Genomic DNA, 23,934 nt, shown 5'->3' on the forward strand with positions numbered 1-23,934 from the left:
CCCCCAGGGCCACTATGGCAACAGGAACTCCCAGCAGAAACAGGGCTTCCCTGAAACCCAGGCTACCCTCGCGAGCTGCGTGTGCGAGGACCCGGGCTCCTCCCTGAAGTCGCCCAAAGCAGGGTTCCCCCACGCGTGTCCCAGAACCAGAGGAATGTGGCAAGTTAATAGAAGTTATTTCCCCCGGGAAGTTTTCCATGGCCAATGTACCAAGTTCTCAGAGCCTTTATTAGGCTAACCTGGGCTGTAATTCTCTCAAAGGGGGAAGATTCAGCTCCCTCGGCATTTCTTCACTTGTTTGCACCTTCTTGGATAGTGGGGTCGAATTTGGTAAGAATGCCTTGCATGAAACACCAAATTAAAAAACAAAGATGGCATTATTCACAATAGTCAAAAGGGATCCACGGATAAACAGGAAGAATGTGGTCTGGCCATACAATGGAATATTATTCAGCCCTAAAAAGGAATGAAGTGTTGATTCATGCTATGACATTGATGAACCTTGAAAACGTAATGCTGAGTGAAGGAAGCCAGGCACAAAAAGACAAATATTGTACGATTCCACTTACATGAAATAACCTGAATAAGCAAATTCATAGAGACAGAAAGTAGATCAGAGGTTATGGGAAGTGGAGTGGACTGGAAGATAATCCCTTTGTGGGCACCAAGTTTCTCTTTAGGGTGATGGGAAGTTTTAGTAATGGAAGGTGGTGATGGTTGCACAATATTGTAACTAACGCCACTGAACTGTAGACTTAAAAATGGCAAGTTTGCTGTTATGTATATGTTAGCACCATAACAAGCAAAATGAAGATGCGAAGATGCTAAGCAGGGGTTGGACAAACCCTTTTCATAATTATCCCTGGAAACTCATAAGAAGACGGCCTAAAGGAGAAATGAGTCTGCTCAAAGCCCATGCCACGGACTCATGGAGCGGGAGGAGGAGGCGTTCCACGGGGACCGCGATGGCCGGCTTCGGCCCACTCCCTGCCCCTCGGCCACCTACCGTTGATGATGCGGGCCACCCGCCACAGCCGCAGCAGGATCAGCAGGCCCAGGGCTTCGAACTCGTGCTCGCGGAACAGGAGGAAGATGTCCAGCACGAAAGACACCACCACCACGATGGCGTCCAGGATCTCAAACTTGTGGTGGAAGAACTCCAGGCGGAAGACATGTATTTTAAAGCAAATTTCCATCATGAAAAAGGTTAAGATGGCGACGCTCATGTAGTGGAACACCTGAAGGGACAACGAGGCAGGGTCAGAGCAGACCAGGGCCGGTGGCTGCCCGCGCACCTGCCCTGGCCGCCAGGAAGGGAGTCCATTCCTTCAGGGGACACCGCCTCCTCCCGAGCCCCAAGCAGCTCTGGGGTCCGGAGCACAGCGTGAGCCCCACGTGCCCTCCCAGCTCTTTAAGGGCAGTTAGGCATGTCTAGCAGAATTAAAAACATACACATCCTGGGCCCAGCAATTCCACTGTAGGAATTTGTCCTACAGCTGAGCTCACGTGTGCACAAAGACGTGTTAGAAGGATATTTGCTGAAGCATTGTTAGCAGAAAAGAGAAGGCACAACAAACACCCATCCGAAGGCACTTGTCAACTGAATTAAGGTATCTCCCTGCAGAGCACCCTACGACTGTTCAAAAGACCGAGGCAGAGCTCAGATAGAGACAGGGACCGACTAGGAATGGTCACCAAGGTAGGTGGAAGGTCTTGCTTTATACATGCCAGTGCTCACTAAAGAAACCATCTCCAGTTCTGGGGCAGGGGAAGTACAAAGTGAGCTGGGACATCTTGGGCCAGAAAGCAAGGAAATGCTCAAAGATATAGGAAGTCATGTCAAAAGGACACAGCTTGAAGAGGCTCAAGGACCAAACTTGGGACAACTAAGCATCACAGAGAATGACTATGATTGATTAGAACTCATTGATTTTAAAAATCCACAAGTCCATTGTGGTACCTGCATGCACATGCACACATACAGGATAAAAGGAGAGCTCCTTTTTATAGAAGAATTTCAATGCCAAGTTTAGAGCAAAAGAGAGGATTAGAGGGAAGTGGATTTGGCTCAACTGATAGAGCATCTGCCTACAACATGGGAGGTCCAGAGTTCAAACCCAAGGCCTCCTGACCCGTGTGGTGAGCTGGCCCATGCATAGAGCTGATGCACACAAGGAGTGCCGTGCCACACAGGGGTGTGCCCCATATAGGGGAGCCCCATGTGCAAGGAGTGCGCCCCCACAAGGAAAGCTGCCCCTCACGAAAAAAGCACAGCCTGCCCAGGAGTGGGGCCGCACACACGGAGAGCTGATGCAGCAAGATGATGCAACAAAGAGAGACGCAAATTCCCGGTGCCGCTAACAAGAATACAAGCGGATACAGAAGAACACACAGCGAATGGACACAGAGAGCAGACAATGTGGGGGAGAGGAGGGGAAGGGGAGAGAGAAAAAAAACGGATTAGAAAATCATCCTTTGCATCCCATGTAGTCATTGACTCAGGCAAGAGTCATCACTAGATGCCAAAACCCTGATGTAGAGGTTGTTGGAGAAGAGATTTGCATGGACCAAAGAATCACCTGGTAGATGACTTACAACTGCAAAGAGAAAAGTGTCTTGGGACAGCGGAGCGGCCCAGCACCCCCACGCCAAGTGATGCGACTCAGCAGCTCTAACAGCGGGAGCCGACCCCGACGACGGCCTGCAGGATGAGGGCCGCAGCCCAGCAGGAAGGAATTCCTCTGACATAAAGGAAATGCACGGGATAAAGGGACAGATTTCATGCCCATCAGGAAATAATCAGACAAACCTAGGACATGGGCCATTCTACTGGAAGACTGTCTTGGATGCTTCAGAAAGCCAGTGTCATGAGAGAGGAAAAAATGGGTGGTGGGCAACTCTTCTAGATGAAAGAGACTGAGAAGGGCTAACCAAACATAGTATTGGAAGTCTGGATCCTGGTTTGGAAAAAAAAAATGCTACAAAAGGCATTCTTGGAGGCATGAGGAAATGTGAGTATGAACTGGTTATTAGATATTATGGAATTATTGATCATTTTCTTAAGTGTGATCATTGAGGTTATGCTGAAGTATTTACTTAGGGGTGAAGTGTTGGTGATGTCTGTAACTTAAATAGTCAAGCAAAATGAAATATGTGTGGGTCTGTGGGTTTATAGAGAGATAAAGCAAATATGGTAAGCAAATATGGTATGTGTATTCCACATTGCTTGTTACAAAAACTTTAAAAGGGAAGTGGATGTGGCTCAGGCAACTGGGCTCTTGCCTACCACACGGGAGGCCATGATTCAGTTCCCAGTGCCTCCTAAAGAAGACGGCGAGCTGGCGCAACACGCTGACCCATCAAGAGACACAAGAAAAGAGCATAATGGGAGACACAACAAAGCAGAGAGCAGAGGTTCCTGGTGCCTCCTCAAGAAGACAGAGACCTGACGTGATGGGCAGGTGCGGCAAGCTGATGCAACAAGAGATGTGGGAGCAGGATCCACAGAATGGAGGAGTGTTGTATGGATTGGAGTGGACTTGCTGATGCTCTATTCTGGAATTGGTGTGATTAGTGATGGAAGAAAATGTGGCGTTGAGGTGGAGAAAGTGGCCATGGTGGCTGCTGGGGGTGGGGAGTAGGAAGAAGAGATGTGATGTGGGGCATTTTCAGGACTTGGGGTTGTCTTGGGTGGTACTGCAGGGACAGTTACTGGACATTGTGTGTCCTCCCATGGCCCACTGGGTGGACTGGGGGAACGTGTAAGCTTAAGTGTGGACCATTGACCATGTGGTACAGCAGTGCTCAGAGAGGTGTTCACTGAGTGCAGTGAGTGTCCCATGATGTTGGAGGAGGTTGTTGTGGGAGGAGTGGGGTGAGGAGGGTGGGGGGATATATGAGGACCTCATATTTTCTGAATGTAACATTAAAAAAAATTAAAAAAAAAGATGCGGGGAGGAAAGCCATAATGAGACACACAACAAAGTAGGGAGTGGAGGTGGCTCAAGTGATGAGGTGCCTCCCTCCCGTATCAGAGGTCATCCCTTTTTGCAGAGTCTGGGTCTGCACCCAGGAGGAAGCTGGGAAGGGCAGTAGGACGGGGCGGGGTATTTCTGAACATCTCAGTAACCACTAAAAGACTCTGCTCCCAGGAAATGATTCTCCATTGTTTGGAAAGGAAGACATTTGCTCTGCTCTTTGACCAGGCAAAGCCCTCCCTTTCCAAAAGGCCTGGAACCCAGCAGGCCACCGGCCAGCAGCCTTCCTGAGGCCTGTTAGAACGCAGCGCCTGTCCAGCCCAGGCCAGCCTACCCCAAGCAAGACCCTACGGGTTCGGGGACGCATCATGGTTTAAGAAATGCTGGCTTAAGGTGCTCCCATCTTATCACTTAGTTACAACAGTAAGTGCTAATAAAGTCGCACTAAGTGAATGACCCAGGCCCCCAGGCCAGAGCACCCCAATCTCAGAAGAAGAGACCACAGGGAGCATGCCTGGGGTGACACTTTGGAGTGTCCTGGCTGAATCCTGACCTGTGTGTCCTGAATCCCAAGCTGAGAGTGTGTCCTGAATGCCAACCTGTGAGCAAGTCCTGAATCCCAACCTGAGCGTGTCCTGAATCCCAACCTGTGAGCGTGTCCTGAATCCCAACCTGTGAGCGTGTCCTGAATCCCAACCTGTGTGTCCTGAATGCCACCCTGTGAGTGTGTCCTGGCACAGACACCCCTCCTGCCCCCGCCTTGGGCCCGCATACAGTGGCCTCGGGACCACACAAGAGCCCCCACAGGGGAGGGGGTGCCGGGGGAACCGGGTGTCAGCCAGATGGACTCGGGTCCGGATGGGCTTGCTCTCCTGACTTCTCCGGACGAGGCCTTGCTACCGAGGGCTCCAGGCTGCTGCAGGACTGGCTGAGAGCAGATGCAGCCCGGAAACATTCTGAACACCTACTGTGCGCTAGGTGCAGTAGGGCAACAAAGGCATTCAGGGCCCTGCCCTCAAGGAGCTTATCAAGTGGGAGGGACAGGTAGAGACCTGAGCCTGACGGCGAGAAGCCTCTCTCCTGCTGCACCCACGGTGGGCCAGGGGCTGCTCCTCCCTGCTCCCAGCTCCCCCGGGGGCCCCCGCCCCCACCCTGCATTCCCAAGGGCCTGTCTGTCAGCCTCCCCTCCTGGACTACGCACTTTAGGCCCAGAACCTTCCTGATGGACCCGGGGGCCAGCACCTGGCGGGGCTCAATGGGCACGCAGGTAATGGAGGGGTGGGGTGGGGCTCTCCGTGCCGCTCCCATGGGGCTCCCCACGGCTGGCGCAGCCCGGCACCCGCCCGCAGGGGCTGTGGTTCTTCCGACGGAGAGCGAGGCACAAGCGGACAGAGAGAAAAGTAGCCGCATGACAAACGGCAGGTTTTAGGGGCAGGGGTGGGAGGTGGGGAGTGTCACCCGCACCACCCTGCCAGCCTCAGGGCAGATAACGCAAGTGGGGCCTGGCGCTAAAAACCCCAAGAGCGGGAAGCGGACATGGCTCAACGGATAGAGCAGCCGCCTCCCACATGGAGGGTCCAGGGTTCAAACCCAGGGCCTCCTGACCTGTGTGGAGCTGGCCCACGTGCAGTGCTGCCACCACATGCAAGGAGTGCCGTGCCATGCTGGAGTGTCCCCTGCGTAGGGGTCCCCCATGTGCAAGGAGTGCACCCCCTGAGGACAGCCGCGCAGTGTGAAGAAAGCACAGCCTGCCCAGGAGTGGCGCTGCACACACAGCGAGCTGACGCAACAAAGAGACACAGATTCCTGGTGCCGCTGACAGGAATGCAAGCGGACGCAGAAGAACACACAGCGAATGGACAGAGAGAGCAGACGACGGGGGGGAAAGGGGAGAGGAATAAATAAAATAAATCTTTAAAAAATAGAAAATAATAAAATAAAACCCCCCAAGAGCCGTGGGCACGCTACCCGGGGAGCGTAGTTGTTCTTGTCGGGCTGGATGATCTTCAGGTCCAGAATCAGCTCGGCGAGCACCAGCAGCGCGTCCAGCACCACCAGGCAGATGACGATGACCTGCGGGCCGAGGGAGGACGCGGCCTGTGAGCCTTCCAGGGACCCAGGGACCCACTGGAGACGTCTGCGTCAAACCAGGGACTGGAGGCCACCACCAAGGCCTAGTGCTCCGCCAGGGAGCCCTGGGGGGCTCCGATAGGGACGCCCCTTGCCCTCCAGGCAGGCTTCCCTCTCCTCAACAGCTCTGGATGGCACAGCTACCGACGCCTTGGTCGCTCCTCGTTCAGTCACTCCACGGGCCACGTGAAGAGGGAGGGGAGAGGAAGTGACGCGTCTACCAGCCAAGGACTCCCAAGGCCCAGCAGCCCCAGGCGCCAGGGGGGCTTGGAGCAGATTCTTCCCAGAACCTTCCGAAGGAGCGCGCCCCCGCCAACACCTTGATTTTGGATTTCTGGGCTCCAGAGCTGAGAGAATCAATGCCTGTTGTTTCCAGCCACCAATTCGTGTCATTTGTTATGGCAACCCCAGGAAACTGACATATTTGGTCATGTCTGCAGAGGAAGGTTTAAATTAGAGCGGTGCAGGCCTATGCCAGAACAGACTATGAAGTCTCGTGCCCATTTCGATCTTCAGCTCTTATTATTCAGTAATTGAGGCACTGGATGACGCGGCTTATGGTGCGAGTTGCATGGTAAATTGCTATGTGATTAAGTTTTCACACGCATCTCAATTCAGGAGCTTCCTGAGGATTCAGGCTTCTGGTGTGTCCCGGCCCCCTTCGCCCTTGGCTTATATGAGGGCTCACGGGCTCTGTGCGTGCGCCATCAAGGCAAGATATTAAGAGACAGACCCGAGGGCACACAGCCCCCCGCCGCCCCACCCCTGGGGACTGAGCGAGGACCTGGCTGCGCTGGCGCAGGTGGCAGTTCTCTTTCTGAAGGAGCCACGTCACAAAGGAAAACGCCGAGCATTCAGAGAAGCTGCTTAATTCCAAATCCTCCCCTGGCAGTGAAAGCCTCATGGGAAAAGTGGGCCGGCCACGTTCCTAGCCCACGGCACGGTGACACCCTTACAGGAGGTAACCTGAGAAGCACTGAGCCCAGGGTGGCAGGTGGTAAGAAGAAATTGTAGCATTGAGGAGGAGAGGAAAGTGACCGCAGGAGATGCTGAGGGCAGGGACAAAAAAAAAAAAAAAAAAAGAAACTTTGGGGGCAGATGTGGCTCAAGCGGTTGAGCGCCTGCTTCCCACGAGAGGCCCTGGGTTCAGTTTCCTAGGCCTCCTAAAAACAACAATAACAAGCCAACAAAAATCCAACTCAGAGGAGCCGATGTGGCTCAGTGGTTGAACACTGGCTTCCACTTACAAGGTCCTAGGTTTATCGATCTCCAGCCGCGGTACCTCAAAAAATCAAAATAAAATTACAAAAAGAAGAGATGTCGTGATGTGGGGGGCATTTTCAGGACTTTGAGTTGTCCTAAATCATACTGCAGGGACAGATGCTGGACTTCATATAACCTGCCATCACCCACTGAATGTACCGGGGGAGAGTGTGCACTACAGGGTAAACTATTATCCGCGTGGTGCAGCAGTGTATTCACCCAATGCAATGAATGTGCCACGATGATGGAGGAGGTTGTTGGTGTGGGAGGAGTGGGGTGGGGAGGTGGGGGGTATACGGGAACCTCTTACATTTTTTAATGTAACTTTTTATGGTGATGTATATATCTTCAAAAAAATACAATTTACAAAAATGATGGGGTGGGGTGGAGTGGGGTATATGGGGAACCTCTTATGTTTTTCATGTTTTTTAAAGTAACATTCTTTGTGATCTACTAACTTTAATTTTAAAAAAGTGTAAAAAAAATTACAGAAGCCAAAAAAAAAAAAAAAAGGAGGCGGCTCCTGGGATCGGGGACTGTCTTCGGGGGCCCGGCTCCAGGCCTTCCCTCTGTAGCTTCCAGAAGGCCCAAGACAGCCCGTATCCCCCCGGCCGTGCCCTCCCCAGGAGAGAAGTCACAGCACGTCCAGTGCAGGCCCGGCTCTATCTCGCTACCTCTGTGCGTCTCTACTTATACATCATGTCCTCTTGGTCACGCCACCCAACCGCAGCGTGCACTCAGGAAAGGAATTCCAGAACTTTCTTGTATGCGGATCCTACTTGGGGAGAACCAGCAACCCCCGAACCCTTCTTCTCTCCTGCGGCCTGGGCTCCCTGCGTCCTCCCCGGGCCTGTCCACAGAGCGGGTGGCGCTGCCCGCTCCCCCCCCTCCCACACACCGAGGCCCCCCAGAGGCCACCGGGGCCCGGCCACGCAGCCCAGCGCGACCGTTCCTGCCTTCGCCTCCCGCCTGCCCAGCTTGCGCAGGCTCTGCTCGCTGCCCGGGCCACGCGCGCCCTCCCGGGTCCTCGAACCTTCCAGTGCCTGCCCCGCGCGGCGCCCTCCCTGGAGGCGGGGCTCCCTGACACTCACCCTTCAGGGGGCTGCTGGCAGGTGCCCTCCTCCCTGGCGTCCCCGGACCCCCCAGTCCTCAATAGCCCCCCCCACCCCGTTCCCCTGCGGAGCGTCTCCCTTGGCAGCCGGCGTCGGTCTGGGTGAGGAGCCCTTTGACACGAGCCACCCACAGGCCACCAGACCCACACTTGCCACAGTGCCCCGGCACCCAGTAGGTGCCCGATCAGCAGCTCACTTATTTTACAAAACTCGGTCCTCTCTTTTCCCAGGGGGGAGTCTGGGGGAGGGCTCAGGGTGCTTCCCCAGCCTCCCGCAGGCCAAGCGGCCCCAGGGGCCCAGGCTGGGCGGGGGACCCCGAGGAGGCTGGCTCAGGGCTCCGTCTTGCAGCTGGGAGGAAGCGGGCTCCTTCCTGCTCCTGAAATTGTGGGTTTGGGATTTCAACCCCAACAACTTAATCCCACGTTTCCTTTCCTGTCACAGAGACAAGGAGCTGGCGAGGAGGGCTGGCTGTCAGCGCCTTTCATCTCTTTAAGCCACACGGGGGAGGGGAGGGCGTTATTATGTGTTTTTCTCTTTTACCCGGGGACAAAGTCAGTGATGGGAGAGGCAAGGGCTGCTCCTCTGCTTCAAAGAAGGACCATGGGCCCCAGGGAGGAGCCGGTTGATTCGGGTGCAGGAGGCGGCCTGCTATCGCGTCCACGAGGTGGCTCGTGTCACTGGGCCTCGCACGCTCTCGGGGCTCGGGACCTGCTCCGCACACCTGCCTGCCCAGCTCAGGGCTCGGGCACGGGGGTGGGGGCGGTCTGGGGAGGGCTGGCCAGACCCCAGCTGCATTCGTCCTTCGCAAGCCGAGATGTCGGGCAACCTCGGAACCCCATAGTCCCTCGGCCGTCCCTCCAAGTCCACGTGGCCACTCGTGTTCGCCCCCACCTCGCCTGCGGGACCCATTAGCAACGGCAGATGCTGCCGGCACCGCTTCCCAGGGGAAGAGCCCGAGCCCCTGACGGTCTCCCCGAGGCACGGGCCGCTGGCCTGGTTCGCCTCACCGAGCAGGCGCTCAATTCTTGTTGAATGAATGGATGCTTTTTCTGCCTCCAACGTTTACTCTTTAATTTACTTTCTAAAAAACCGTGATAAAACGCACATCACATAACACTTACCATCGTCATCACGGTATCATTCTAAAGTGAATAATTCAGTGGCAATTAGCTGATTTGCAATGTTGTGCAACCATCCGCTCTGTCTGGTTCCAGAACATTTACATCACCCCAAAAAGAAACGCTGTAAGCACTGCACTGGTGTTCATTCTCCATTCCTCTCCTACCAGCCCCGGGGAACCTCTAAGCTACTTTCTGTTTCTATGAATTTCCCTTTTCTAGATAATTCATATAAATGGAGTCAGACAGTACGTGGCCTTTTGTGGCTGGTGTCTCGCCAAGCACGACGTTCTCAAGGTTTGTCCACATCGTACCAGTGCCTCATTCCTTTTGATGGCTGACTAATATTCCACTGTGTGACATTCCGCTCACCCGCTGGTGGGACTTGACCTTTGGATGATGATTCATCTTACCTTGACATCACGGGATCTGCCCTCTGCACCCCGGGGGCCGCACCGGGCGCCTGGGCGAAGCCGCGGCCCGGGCCTCATGCCCCTGGCTGAGCCCCTGCCCCCACCCCCCGCGTCCTGTGCTTCTGCCCCACCTACCTGAAACCTGTGGGAGCTGAAGAGCTTCCTCAGCATACTCCTGAAGTCCACGGGGGGCCTGGGCGCCGCCTCGGGGCCGGCGGTGGGGTCGGCGGCCCTGCCCTCCTCGCTGGAGGCCGGCCCCGGCGGCGGCTCCTGGTCCTCCTCGTCCTCCTCGTTCTCCCACTTCTTGTAGTTGACGTTCCAGGCGTGGTAGTCGTCGCCGACGACGGTGAAGTGCTTCAAGAACTTGCTCATCCTCTCACCGGAAGCCCCCTTGGGCCTGCGGGTGACGGTCTGGGGAGGGGGAGACAGAGGGCAAGCGCTCTGGGCGGGTGGGCCTGTGGGGGCCACGTGGCTCCGGCTGGGGAGACGGGCCCAGGTCGGCCCGGCCCCGGGAGGGGGGAGGCGGGCCCAGGGCGCCGTGAGGTCACAGTGGTTTCTGGTGCTTTTATTTTTGGAATCCGGGGTCTCTGAACCGGTGAGGCCACAGGAAACCCCAGGGCTCCTCAGGCCCGGCCCCGAGGCCCGCCCGGCGGGAACCAACGGCCTCGGGTCTGCAGCCCCGTGGCAGCGGAGGGGCTGGCCTCGGGGCTCAGGGACAGCAGGCCCCGAACGCTGGGGGTGAGAGCCGGCTGCGTGGGGGCGCGGAAGCGAAAAGTAAAAGTACCCCGAGTTTCAGAGGAGAGCAGCGAGACTCGACTTCGGGCTGTGCATCCGTTCTTGGAAGTGGAGTGGCAAGTGGATTTTTAAAATAATGTTGGCTAGTGCCATTTTAAATGTCCTACGGGCAGTTGTTTAAAAAGATACGGCTTCAAAGTAAAAGCAAATGATGTCCCCTTTGCCCAGCTTACCCCACCAGATAGCAAATGTTATAAAGGTAAATAATGAGAACGTTCTAGCATGCATCCAAGGACAGGCAAGGCAACTAGCATAACAGGAAAGAGCCACAAGCAGCCCCTGTCCTGGGGGAAACCTGGGCTGTGATAGTGGAGGCATTACAAGTCAACAGGGAAAGGCTGGACATCTGGTGTTCCCAACAGGATAAAAAAAATCTGAGCCTTACCTCTCGCCACATAAAATAAATTCCAGATTCATTAATGTTAATCTATATAAATGAGCTGAGCTGGTGCAGCTCAGTGGTTGAACACCTGCTTCCCATGTACGAGGTCCCGGGTACATTCCCCGGCACCTCCTAAAAAACAAGCAAGCAAACAAACAAAAAACACATTAATGTATATAAATGAATAAAAGAGAACTTTGAAATTCCCATAGGGAAATATGGGCAAATATCTTCATGACCTCGGGATAGGGAAAGATGACTTAAATAAGCACAAACCCCAAAAGAAATTGATAGATTTGACTACATAAAAGCTAAAAGCATCTGTATGACAAAAAATAACCTTACAAAGTTTAAAGACATACTACGGCTTGGGAGAAAATATTTGCTATGTATTTAATAGACAAAGATTTAGTGCCCAGAATATAAAAAAGAAATCTTACAAATCAAAATGAAAAAGTCAACTCCACAGAAAAATGGGCAATGAATATTAACAGGCAGGTCATAGAAGAGGAAACCCAAATGGGCAAGATGCTCGATCTCACTGGTACTCAGGAAAATGCAAAGTGAAGTAACAATCACCCTCCTCTTCGTTCTACGGTATCAAGCGCTGTGGCGCGTGAAGCAGGGGGTCTCCTGAACACCGGCTGTAGGAACGGATATTGGCACAAGCCCCTTGGGAAGCAATTTGGCATCATCTTGTCAAGTTGAAGACTCCATCCCTAGATACGCTCCAAAGAGAAACTTGTCCACATGTGCTCAAACCTGTGGCTTGTGCAGGAATGTTCGCTGCAACACTGGGAACTGGAAGAGTATACTTTCAAAAACACCTAAATGCCCGTCCTTGGGAAATAGATGAGTGATCTTTCTATTCATGTGACAGAATTCTCTACAGCAATTAAATGAGTGAACTATGTCTCTACATAGCACCGATAACTTCCGCGTTTTCCCTCTCAGCGGCACTGAACACAGCAGATCGCTCCTTTCTTCTTCAAGCGCTGCCTTCACTCGGCTTCTGGGATGTCACACTTGCCTGGCTTTCTTCCTGCCTCACTGGTGGCTGCTTGCCAGTCTCCCCTTTGGGGATCCCTTCAGAGGAAGAGCCTCCATTTAAGTCCTGGGATTCCCAGGCCACAGGCTTTCAGTCACTTCTCTTCTCCACACTAAGTCCCTGCACTGATGCTGCTCAAATCCTGTCTCCAGCCCCAGGCTCTCACCTGACCTCCAGACACGACACCCAGTTGCTTCTGGGACATTGCCTTAGATACCCACTAGCTAGCGTATACCTAGCACGTCCGAAGGGCAACTATCCATTTGCCCCCAAACCTTCCCTATCTCATTTGTCCAATACCTTAGCTAAAGATGCCTTGGCACCATTCTCGATCCTCTTTCTTACTTAACACATGCCCAGCAGTCAATTCTGTTTGGCTCTGTCATTAGACTACTTTCCCAACAGGGCCAGCTCTCCATTGCTCATCCCTGGTCCCAGCCCATCACCGCTTGCCATCTCTTGCCTGGGTTACTGCAGTAGCTTCCTCCTCTTCCCCCAGTACCAGTGTCCACACAGCAACCAGAAAGAACTTCCTAAAGCAGAAACGAGATCGTGTCATGCCCTTGCTGAAAACCTTCAGACGGCTTTCAGTACGCTTAGTCCTTCTCCTAGGAATGATCTTCCCCCAGAAAACTGCACAGCTCACACCCTCACTTAACTCAGACTTCTGCTCATCTTCTCATGGTCATGCTCCATCCCCTAAGCCTGCCTCATTTTTCTTGATTGCACTTATTGTTGTCTGACATTACAAATGTTTACCTCTTCATGATTAGACTCGATTAGACTCTAAGCTCCATGAGAGTGGGACTTTCTCTGTCTTGTGCAACTGTAAACCCAGAGCCCAGAACAGGGCCTTGCACTTAACATACACTCAAAAGTCCTAAAATGTTTGCTAAGTGACAATGGATATGGCAATGAATTGAATTCATAGCAAAACTATGAACAGTGTAAAACTGTTTAAATGAAAAATTTAAAATACATGTAGAATATTTCTATATATTGCTTTTGGAATGTATCATAATGTGAGTGCAAACATACAAAATAATGGAATTTCAGCTTCTGAACATGATGGAGTAACTGCTATTGACTAGCCTTCCTGCCTAAGCAACAATACAACCGGGTAAAACACACGAAATACTGTGATCCACTAGAGAAGGAAATACACTGGGATCCTGAGCAAAGAGAAACAAATGAGTTGAGTCCCACCCTGCCCTTTCAGCTGGAGGTACTTTCTGGACTGTGGAGGCAAAACGGTAGTCCTGGGCCATTGAGGCTCCCTCCCCCAGGAATTTGCATAGTAGGGTACCGGAGAGAAGAGAGAGATGCAGAAGAGGAGCTCCAAAAATCTGTACAGAGGTCCCCTTGAAACTTTGGCCAAGACTTAAATTGTATTTGTGCAGAGCAAGGCTCCATGAGGCAGGGTCTAGAATAGAACATTCAAGCAAAGAAAGTTTTTGGGGCACTGTCAGCTGAACAACGAGACCTGACACGGGCCTGGGAGATAAGGGAGTTCCAAACAGCCGGAGTAGAGAGCCCTTGTTGCACACCCCCAGCATGCAGTAGAAACTCAAGAAAATCCAGGCCTAGAAGTAGAAATAATCTACTCCTGGAGTAAAGGCTACCTTGGGCTCCTCCTCCCAATCCCAGCTAATTTTCAAAATAAGCCTTGGAAGGAACAACACAATCTGCAAGTAAATTCACTGCCTGCTGAAACAAAACTCAAAACTCTATTAGTGAAGACAACAAAATATACTCAATAACATAACATTCATAAAGTCCAGTAGAGAATGAAAAATTACTAGACAGATAAAGGAGCAGAAAAAGGGGACTCATAACTAGTAGAAAACCAGTTAATAGAAAAGACTCAAAGTGGACAGAGATAAAGGAATTAGCAGAGAAAGACTTAAAAGAGCTATTATAAATACATTCAAGTATTTCAAAGAAAACATGAACTTAATGAAGGAACAAATAGGGCATCTCAATAGAGAGACGGAAAAGATACATATATACATATATATATACACACACACCCCAAATGAATATTCTGTAACTGAAGATAGAACATATGAAATGTAAAAGAAAAATCACTGGGTGGGCTTAACAGCTGATTAGATACTGCAGAAGGAAAGATCAGTGAACTTAGACAATAGAAAACACCCAAGTGGAAGCACAGAGGGGAAAAACACTGGAAAAAAAAAAAAAGGACAGAGTTTCAGGGACGATAACAAGTGGTCTAACATAGATGTCCCTGGAGTCCAGAAGGAACTGTGAGAGAGGGATTAGAGCAGAAAGATTTTTTGAAGAAATAGTGGCTGAAAAAATGTCCAAATTTGATAGAAAAATATAAAACAGAGAGATGCAAAAGGGTGGTGAATGAACCTCGAGCAGAATAGACAAAAAAAGGCTGCCTCAGAAAGGGGCGAGGACTGTGAGAGTGCAAGCGGGGAAGGTGGGTGGTCAGAAAGCACTTGAACTCTGTCGGAAACGATTTTTTTAATTACGAAGAGATGAGAAAAATATGCCAAAACATTAACAGCTGTCAATTCGAGATGATGGTTCCCTGAGAACCTGACAAATTTTGACTCTCCTGTAGTTTTTACATTTTTCGAAGCAAAATAAAACTCTCTCCATCAAGACACCTTTGGCGCATGTTCAGACTTTTTCATCACAGGGTTCCCAAGCTCAGGAGTGGGCAGAGGCCCCAGTGGTTGCCTGTCTGACCTCCCACTCTTTCAGAGAGGGGAGCATTTGCAAATGGGGCCTCAGGCAGCTGCAGCTCGCTGGGGAGCAGGGCTCCAGCCTCAGGGCTCCCAGCGCGCTGTCCTTTCCTCTGTTCAGGGGTGCTTTGGAGGGTCCCAAGGTCCAAATTTGATCCATGGGTACCACCCCTTTCCCTAAGCCTCCCGTGAGCCCCAACGTTTTCTTGTCAAGTGCCCTGGGACAGATGCTGGTTCTACAAAGACTGCAGGGCCAGGCTGGGGGAGGGACCTTGACATTCTGTACCCAGCAAGCCAGTGGTTGGTTAGTAGCACAGAGGTGAGTTACCAGCAAACTCAGAACCGGCCGGCTCTCGGGCCTCCACCCTGGTGGGCTCTCGGGCTCCGCCCCGGCTGCTCCCAGGGCTGGGAGGCTCTTCTCCACACTCTGAGCCTGAAGCCTCCACGGAAATGTCACTTCCTCAAAGAGGCCCTCCCCGGCCCCTCAGATCTAAATCAGTCCCCCAGTTACGGTCTCTCATATTTTTTACTTGCTCTTCCAGGGCCCTTATCACGGTTTGTAACTGACCGTTGAGTTTTGCTCTCTCTCCTCACTAGCATTTAAGCTCTAGGAAGGCAGGGTCTGTGTCGCCAGGCTCCCCGGAGGCACGAACCTGGGGCAGGAGCCCATCAAGCGCCCGCTGCTGGAGGGCAGCGCTGCCCTTCCTCCCATGGGCCAGGCCACCCGGCCCCGGGCTGCCTGGGCAGCTGCTGGCCATAAATCCCCCTGCGACGCCTCACGGGGAGGATGCGGGCCTCCTGGGCCTCTTCTCAGCCCGGTGGGAGCCTCGGGGTACACGGCCCAAACCGCATTTCTATTTTACAAGAGAGGAAATTTTGCTCTCTGAAACTCTGCAACCAGTAAAGAAGCAACTTTGAGTAACTGGGGATGAAAATATTCACGGCACCCAGTGGAGCAGAACACGAGTCTGGTTTTAAGTCAAGAGCGGATCAGGAAAATGCCGTGGGCCTCAGCAGCTTCGCCACCCGCCCTGGACTCTGGGCTTCTGAGCCGCCCCACCCTTCCCGGCTGATGGAAGGAGGGACGCAGGGAGCTCAGGCCCCTGAGCACGGAGCCCCTCCCTGGGCACCCACTCTCATGACTCCTTAACCACCCTCCTGCCTCCCCGACTCCAACTTCATCCCCCTTTGTGGATCTTTCTTTTCGCTTCATCTCTCTCCAGCCTCTGCAACCCCCAGTCTTTTCAGCGACGTGAACCGATTCATTTCCTTCGTTGCTTGAGCGAGATTGAGTGTGTTCCTGTCCCCTGCAATCCCAAGAGCCTACCCCAGTGGAAGCAGGGACACTTCGCACCTGACCAAAGCCCAGAAGCCTGTTTGGCTAAAATCTGCCCGACCGACTGCCCTTTGTCATCTGACGCCTGCTGACGCTGGTTCTGCTTGACAGTCCCTCCCCGTTTTTCGCCCGCTCTCTGGCTGCCCCTTCTCCTGTACCAGGTCCCCGCTCCCACATCAGTCCTTGAGGCCCTGACCCTGACCTTGTGTTTGGAGACTCACCCCCTTTGGTGGCCTCAGCACTCCCGTGTTTTCAGTGCTGCCCATGCTCCAGTCAAAATCTCCTGCCTAATCTCTGACATCCTGCCAGAGAATTACACTTGATTCTCATCGTTAATGGACTCTGCATTGCAAATTCACCTACTTTCTAAAAAAATCAGGGGAGTGGATGGGGCTCGAGCAGTTGAGTGCCCGCCTCCCACATCGAACGTCCCGGGTTCAGTTCCCGCTGCCTCCTAAAGAAAAAAAACCAAACAGACAATGAACATAAAACAAGCAAAGAACAACGAGCAAAAACAACGAGCAAACAGATGAAGGGGCCAGCTCGGAAGGGGGGACTCGATGCTCGAAGTGCGTTCACTGTCACTCGCTGAGCAGTGAAAACTTTGAGCCGCTCAGGGCATGTGTTCCTGTCTAAGGGCAAACGAGGCGATGGTTTGTCTTCTTGTTTCAGTTCTCATACTGGAAGTGGCTTTTGCACGGTACAGTTAGCCACATTTCTGGGCTTCTTGGTGGTGGTTTTGCTGCTTAAAATGGCCCCCGAGTGTAGTGCTGGGTGCTGGCTGGCGCTCCCTAGCACAGAAAGGCCGTGATGTGCCTTACGGAGACAAGGGGTTAGAAAGGCTTTGTTCGTGCGTGAATTGTAATGCTGTTGGCCATGAGTTCAATGTTAAGGAATCAACAACATATATTAAATAAGCTGTCTTTAAACACACAGGGACATAAAACGTGGTCACGTATGGCTAGGTTGATGAAAACATGGCTGGAGGCTCGCAGGAGCCTAGCCCTGTCTTGCCCCTGGGAGCAAACGTCCAGGGCTCAGGGATTCTTTAGACAAGATGACTGCTGTGAGTTACGAGCATCGGCCGTAGTTTGGTCCACGCTGAACTCACTCTATCTTCCCCCATGTCCATTCTTCCTCTCCGTCCTCCTGGGGAAAAGTCCCCCGTCGACCTGGCTGCCCCAGGCGGGAGCCCAAGCAGCCACCTTGGCTTTCTCTCTGCCACAAGCCCCATCAAGTCCCGCTCACGCTCCACCTTCTCTTCCCCATCATTTCCCACCACCACCTCTGGCCTGGACACCTGCAGAAGCCTCTGGCCCCAACTCTGCTTTCTCCAGTCTCAGCCAGAGGCATCTTTCTCAAATGCAAATTTGGCTGTATCCCTCCCCTCCAGTCCCCCAGGCTGAAAAGCCCCTCCCATCAACCCTTCTCCCCACCTTCTGCATAAAGGTGCAGCTCTCAGTTACCTGAGCCCCCACCTCCTCTCCAACCTCATTTCTGCTCCGCCCCCTGGCCTTCTCCCGCTCCCCTGGACTTGGCGCTTTTGCCACTTGCTGGGCCTCTGTCCATCCTGGCTCCACTGGCTGGACTATGCATTGTCTGTCTTGTCCTCTTATCTTGGAGGTCTCCTGCCTCTTCTGACCTCCCCTGGAGGCCTTCCGTCACCAGGCCTCCACCCCACCCCCAGCTGGGGGCCGGTCCTTCCTCTACCTCCCCATCACGCCACTTATTAGTTGAGCACTGGGACATCTCGGTCTTGTCTGTCTCTCGCACTCGTCCGAAAACTCTGAGGGCAGAAACTCTTCCTACCGTGGGGGGGCTCAGTAAACATTTAATAAATGAACACAACAAAATCACAGTCGCTCCCCCTCCAAGGTGGATGGGCCGCCGACTTCTCTTGAAGCATGAGAGATTTTACTCCAGAAGAATGACCAGGGAGAGGGCGTGAAATGAGAAAAACAGACCTAGGAGAGATGGAGAAAACATGCTCTCTGGAAAGTTTATTTTTGCAGGTTCTCTGAAGCCATGCTGCCTGCCGGAGGGCAAGTCCCTATCTGGTGGGCATCCAACAACCAGAGAAAAGGCACTTTTTCAGAAATTCAGCGAGCTCCCATTCCCTGAATCTCCTAAGATATTCCCCTAAGAATCTCTTGAATTATTTGTTCTGCTCCATTGCTTTGGCTTTCTTATTTGCACTGATAAGAAAGTGCTGATGAATCGCCTAAGAAGTGGACAGGGCAGGGAGGAGCATTCTCTCCTTTTTACAGGAGGGGAAATAGAGGCACAGAGAGAGGAGACCACTTTCCCCAAGGTCACACTGTGTCACGAATCAGTGGAGATGACAGAGGCTCAGAGAAGTGGGCGCTATTCCATAGGGCCTGGTAGCTTGTAAATGGATACACCCCATTCATTCATTCATTCATTCATTCATTTATATCGCCCCCCCCCTCCCCCCCCCCCGTTGTCTGTTCTCTGTGTCTGTTTGCTGCGTAGTCTTTGTCTGCTTCTGTTGTTGTCAGGGGCACGGGAATCTGTGTTTCTTTTTGTTGCGGCATCTTGTGTCAGCTCTCCGTGTGGGCGGCGCCATTCCTGGGCAGGCTGCACTTTCTTTTGACCTGGGAGGCTCTCCTTACGGGGTGCACTCCTTGCGCGTGGGGCTCCCCTACGCGGGGGACACCCCTGCGTGGCAGGGCACTCCTTGCGCGCATCAGCACTGCGCATGGCCAGCTCCACACGGGTCAAGGAGGCCCGGGGTTTGAACTGTGGACCTCCCATGTGGTAGGCGGACGCGCTAACCACTGGGCCAAGTCCGCCACCCACACCCCCTTTTTTGGAGGGCAACTAGGCAGTTTCTTTCATCTTTTCAAAATATGTTTGAGTCTCTCTGACATGCCAGGGAGGGGTGTGTGTGTCTGTGTGTGATCAGTCTTAAACCACTTTCTATCTAAGAAAGTCCCTGTCCTCTGACCTGGCTAAACGCGCCCAAGTGTGCCTGCCTGCTCACTGCAGTCCTGCCACCACAGCCCCAAACCAGCCTCAACCCGGGAAAACGGGAAACCGTCCCAGCCCCTTCCCAGCCCCAGGAACCACCCAGGCTGGAGCCCCCCAGGGCAGCAGCAGCACCGGGATGGGATGGGCTGGCTGGGAAGGTCCACCGCCTTAGAAACGGGTCCTTGCCGTGGGGGGTTCAGTGAAACCAGCTAGAATGTAGCATATAATTGCATTTTTGTTAAAAGTGACAAAATTAACAACCAAATGACTCTCTCTGAGAAAGGGTGGGGGGTGAAGAGAAACTTTCACTTGTTATTCTATTAGGTTTAACCTTAAAAAGAAATGGGTCATTGGGGTGAGAGCCAGCTTGCGGGCTATTGAAGGGGTGGGGGAGGGGGAGAGAGAAAGAAGAGGTGGGGAGAAAGGGGGGAGGGGGCAGGGAGAGAAGGGGGAGAAGACGAACCAATCAGGCACAACTGGAAGTGCGGATAAGAAAGCCGAAGCAACGGAGCAGAACAAATAATTCAAGTTCTAATTCAAGAAAACTTTCCTGAAATAAGACTTTTAAAAAACGCCACTTTTGTAGGTCAAAACTGACAGAAATTGGCAATTTCATATAATTCAAACTAATATATACCTGTTGTTCTAATTTCATACACCAGGAATTTGTTTATGTAGGGTTTTAAAAACCAAACTGACAAATACAACCTAAGGGAGTTGTTTGACAGATACAGAATATTTGTACATTTTGGAAATTAAAAACAAAACAACCTAAGTAAGTGGTGAAGGTGGCACATGACCTCAAGCCTCCCTGCTTTGTTTTTCCCAGGACACTCTGCCAACAAGGGGAAAACATGACCGAAAAGCTGACTCTCCAAGCACCAAAAATGATATTGTAAGAGATGGAATCAAGATTCTGAGATGCAATCTCCCCTCCCTTTGCAGATGGGGAAACTGAGGCCTTGTAAGATGGCAACTGCCACCAGTTCCACAGACAGTCCTTGGACTTGCCCCTGGGTCTCCTGGCCCAAGGTCTGCAGCCCCCCCCAGGTGGGACCAGAGTTGTCCCCAAGGCCGGCCTTTCCTCCTCTCCCAGGCACAGCCCTCACTAAGCCCTGCACCTTTTAGCGTCTCTCTGGAGCCGGCACCTACTTCTCCCCCCTCTGCTCCACCTTGGCCCCAGCCTCCACTCTCTCGCTTGGGGGATGTACCAGTTCCTTAGTGCTCTCCGGTCACATCTGCGTTCTCTACCAGCAGCCAGAGGACACCTCTGGAAACATGTCATGCTGCTGCCCGTGCAGAAAAGTTGACCCAGTGGGCCAGAGACTCCGGTCCTTAGAAAGGCCTGCTTGGCCCTCACCTGGATTGTGGCAGGGCTCCCACCTTTCCCGGGTGAGAGGGGCTCGCCTGCCTAGACTGTTGGCACACAGTGTGCTTTACACTGAACACCTGCTCTCTTTCTGAAAGTCCAGAATCTCAGCAGATACCAGGCTGAGGAAGCCTACGGGAGCAGCCCCCAGCAAAAACTGGGCTCCGAGTCTCTAAGGGGCTTCCCTGGGAGACATCTCCCGCGTGTTGTCACAACTCATTCCTGGAGGAAATAAGTGCGCCCCGCGTGCCTCCATCAGGAGAGGACTCTGGAAGCTTGTGTGTGTTTCTCCGGGGCTGAGCCTCTCGCCCCTGTGCCCTCTGTGGTTTTGTCTGTCTTCTTTCACAGCAGTAAGGCCCAGCTATGAGTACAACCACACGCCGAGTCTTCGGTGAACCCGGGGAAGGGCCTCAGGGACCCCCACCACTCTCCCTTCCTTGCAGGTCTTATCTGGCTTCCCCGTGCTTTTAAAAATCCAGACCGAGACCAAAGCGCCCTTCTGAGGCCCACGCCTGACGCTGCACGACGTGGCCCTCAGCTGCCTATGTGACCTTGCCTTTCGCCGCGCTCTCCGCTCTGCCCACAGGGCCTCCTCCATTCAGCCCTTTGTGCTGGGCAGGTTCCTCCCACACAGGGCCTTTGCACATGCTTCTGCCACGAATGCTTCCCGCTGCCCATCCCCTCGCCGCTTTCAGCTGGTCACCCATCTTCTTTTCCTCCTTCAGGTCTCCCGTCAGCATCCCAGCTCAGGGAGGCCCCCTCCGACGCCCGAGCAGGTGCCTCTCCCCTCCCACCTGCACACGACCCCACACCCCTCCCCGCTGGAGACTTGCTCATGTGACTCTTTGGGTCTGCCCCACCCCCGGCCCCCCAGACTGAGCACCCACTGGGCAGACTGGGTGATTGCCGCGCACACCACCCCCCTCCACGGCCGCGGAGCCCAGGCTTCCACTACACACGGGTGGGCGGGTGCAGTGACCCCCTCGAGCACCCCTCTCCTCCGCCGCTGCGGGGCTGTGGGAAGGTGGGCTGTGGGAAGGTGGGCCCTCTTCCTCCCCCGTCCCCTGGGGATGCGTGTTCTGAGGAATGCCTATTTTTAAAATCAGGGAAGTCTTTAAATAAACGTAGAAGTTTTCCCTTCTCTAGGGTGGAGAGGAAGTTTGAGGTTCACAAAAACAACCGCTGTGACGCGGCCGGCTCAGGTGGGCGGGGGAGGGGCGGCTTGCGGGCCCAGGAGCCGACGGGACCCGCGCCCGGCCGGAGCCTGGAGGTCAAGGTCCCCGAGAGCCGGGCTCTCCTGCGGGTCAGGACCCTCCTTACTCTACAGGCGAGTGTGCCGGCCTGCAAGGTGGCTGCGGCTGGGTGCCGATGGCGGGGGCCAGAGCATCCCCAGGGGCAGACAGCGTTCTCGTGGGGACAGCAGCCTCACGACAGCCCCGCGGGGTGGGGACGGCACCCTCTGCACCTACAGGTGAGGACACTGTGCCCAGGGGTCACAGGCGGGCAGAGGCAGAGCCGCCCTCCTGCCCAGCTCCCCTCCCCGCAACACGCCCGCACTGCGCCCCGCGGTCAGCAGCACACCTCACGCCATGCGTCTTCGCACACCCTTACGTGTACACATTCTAGAACCAACCCTCAAGTTACTATGTGCGATGCCCTCCTACACTTTCTACTTCTTTCTATTTCAGTTCTTTAAGGGCTGGTTGCAAGTCATTGCATGGATTTCCTGACCCACTGATGGTGGGAACCCTTAGCTTGAAGGGCACAGGTATGGGGTGGACACGCCCTGCCTCTTTCCCTGGAGGAGGGGAAATGATGACAGTCCTGTCTAAAGTCTGTGACATCTCTCTTGTCATCTGGGAAGGGTCAGTCTTGCTGTTTGTTAAACAGAAGCCAGCGATCAACCACTGGCTGTCCTGCTAGAAATGAAGACCCAGTGCTGTGTGGCTGAGTTGTCTGTGCCATTCCACAGTCTTCCTGATGCGTCTGCCGTGGGAAGGGCAGGCTCCGCAGGGGAAAGGGCGCCCCTCTCTCCTGCCTCACTGTGCTGAGCCCGTCTCACCAGGGGCGCTCAGCACGGGGAGCTTGGCAACAGCACTGACGCCTGGGCCCCAGGCCCACGAGCCTGCTCAGTTGGCCCGGTGTGGCCGGGTGCTGACAGTTCATTTCAGAGCTGCAAATGAAGCGCAGCTGCAACCCACAGGCTCCAGATGCCTCGTGAGAAGGGAGCCAAGGGCCACAGGGGGAGCTGAGCGCAGCCGGCTCCCAAGTCCCCCACGTGCGGCTGGCCGAATGCAGCCGTCTGCCCTGAGGACAAAGGTCAGTGCACTGGCTGAACACCCGCCGTGGGTCACGCGAGTCGACACCTGCGCGGGGCGTCTGCCGAGGGCGGGGCACCTGTTAGGTGCTTCCCAGGCTCGATCGGGTTTAGTCCTCACGGCGGCCCTGCAAGGCAGTGTTACTGCACCCAACTCACCCAGGGGGGCTACTGAGGCTCGGAGAGGTGGGCTCCCCTCCCAGTGGTCACCCAGGCAGAAGGGACGGAGGGAGATGCCCACGGCCTGCTGACGCACCTCAGGGGAAAGGGTGACCGCCACCAGAACCTGAACCACGCCTTTAAAAAGCCCACCAGTTTCTACGACAACACAGTTGCTTTCCACTCAAAAACGAGGGGAGCTGGGCAATTTTTAAAGCTCCTAAAAGCAACCTCCTTGGAACAATTTTTAAACACACGGAACTCCATAAGGGCAGCGTATTAAAAAGGAGCTTGTTCTTTCAACCGTTCAGGGGCTTATTTGCTGCAAGGCCCTGGCTCGATCTCCCTGGTGTCCCCACAAAGCCGAAGCCAGGCCAGCCTCTTGCATCACCCGCTGTGTGATGACAAACAGGCTCCTGCCACCCAGGCGTGTCCTTGGACCTCCATTCCAGCCCTCTGCCTCCCCTGCTGTTTCTTTGCAGGCCTTGGGACACGGCCTCAGCCCCCACGCATTCTGACCTGTCCCTGCACCTCCCCGCCTCATCAGAGCCCCCAAGACTCCTCAGGGCTGTCCCCCAGCTTTACCTGCTGTCATTCACTCCCAAAAACAGACCTTTACCCTGGATCTATTTCTGTTCGTATTACTATTGCAAAAGCATGAGCAGAATAAAGGGAAACACATTCGTACTTGTACAACCCAACACCCCAAACTTACCTGTCCTCTACCTGACTACCTACCTACTTACCTACTCTAGCTATCCACCCATCCATCCACCTACCTATATTTTTCACAATTTTATCCAGAGA

At 53.7% G+C, this 23,934-nt stretch overlaps 1 protein-coding gene across 3 annotated transcripts in view; it reads right to left on the minus strand.

Moving 5' to 3' along the window:
* HVCN1 (hydrogen voltage gated channel 1) overlaps nt 1-23,934 on the minus strand; it is a 35,786-nt gene that overhangs the window by 2,726 nt on the left and 9,126 nt on the right. For 2 of the 3 annotated variants that reach the window (XM_058281375.2, XM_058281376.2), the window contains exons 3-5: nt 10,149-10,424; nt 5,946-6,050; nt 1,007-1,238 (exon numbers count right to left, since the gene is read on the minus strand). In XM_058281375.2, the coding sequence (XP_058137358.1) occupies nt 1,007-1,238; nt 5,946-6,050; nt 10,149-10,424 (613 nt within the window). Of the gene's footprint in view, nt 1-1,006; nt 1,239-5,945; nt 6,051-10,148; nt 10,425-16,654; nt 16,746-23,934 lie in introns of those variants that run through there. The other variant, XM_071209791.1, reaches the window with a different exon arrangement.

Source organism: Dasypus novemcinctus, chromosome 19 (genome assembly GCF_030445035.2).
Source record: "Dasypus novemcinctus isolate mDasNov1 chromosome 19, mDasNov1.1.hap2, whole genome shotgun sequence".
In the NCBI taxonomy this organism is placed as follows: domain Eukaryota; kingdom Metazoa; phylum Chordata; class Mammalia; order Cingulata; family Dasypodidae; genus Dasypus; species Dasypus novemcinctus.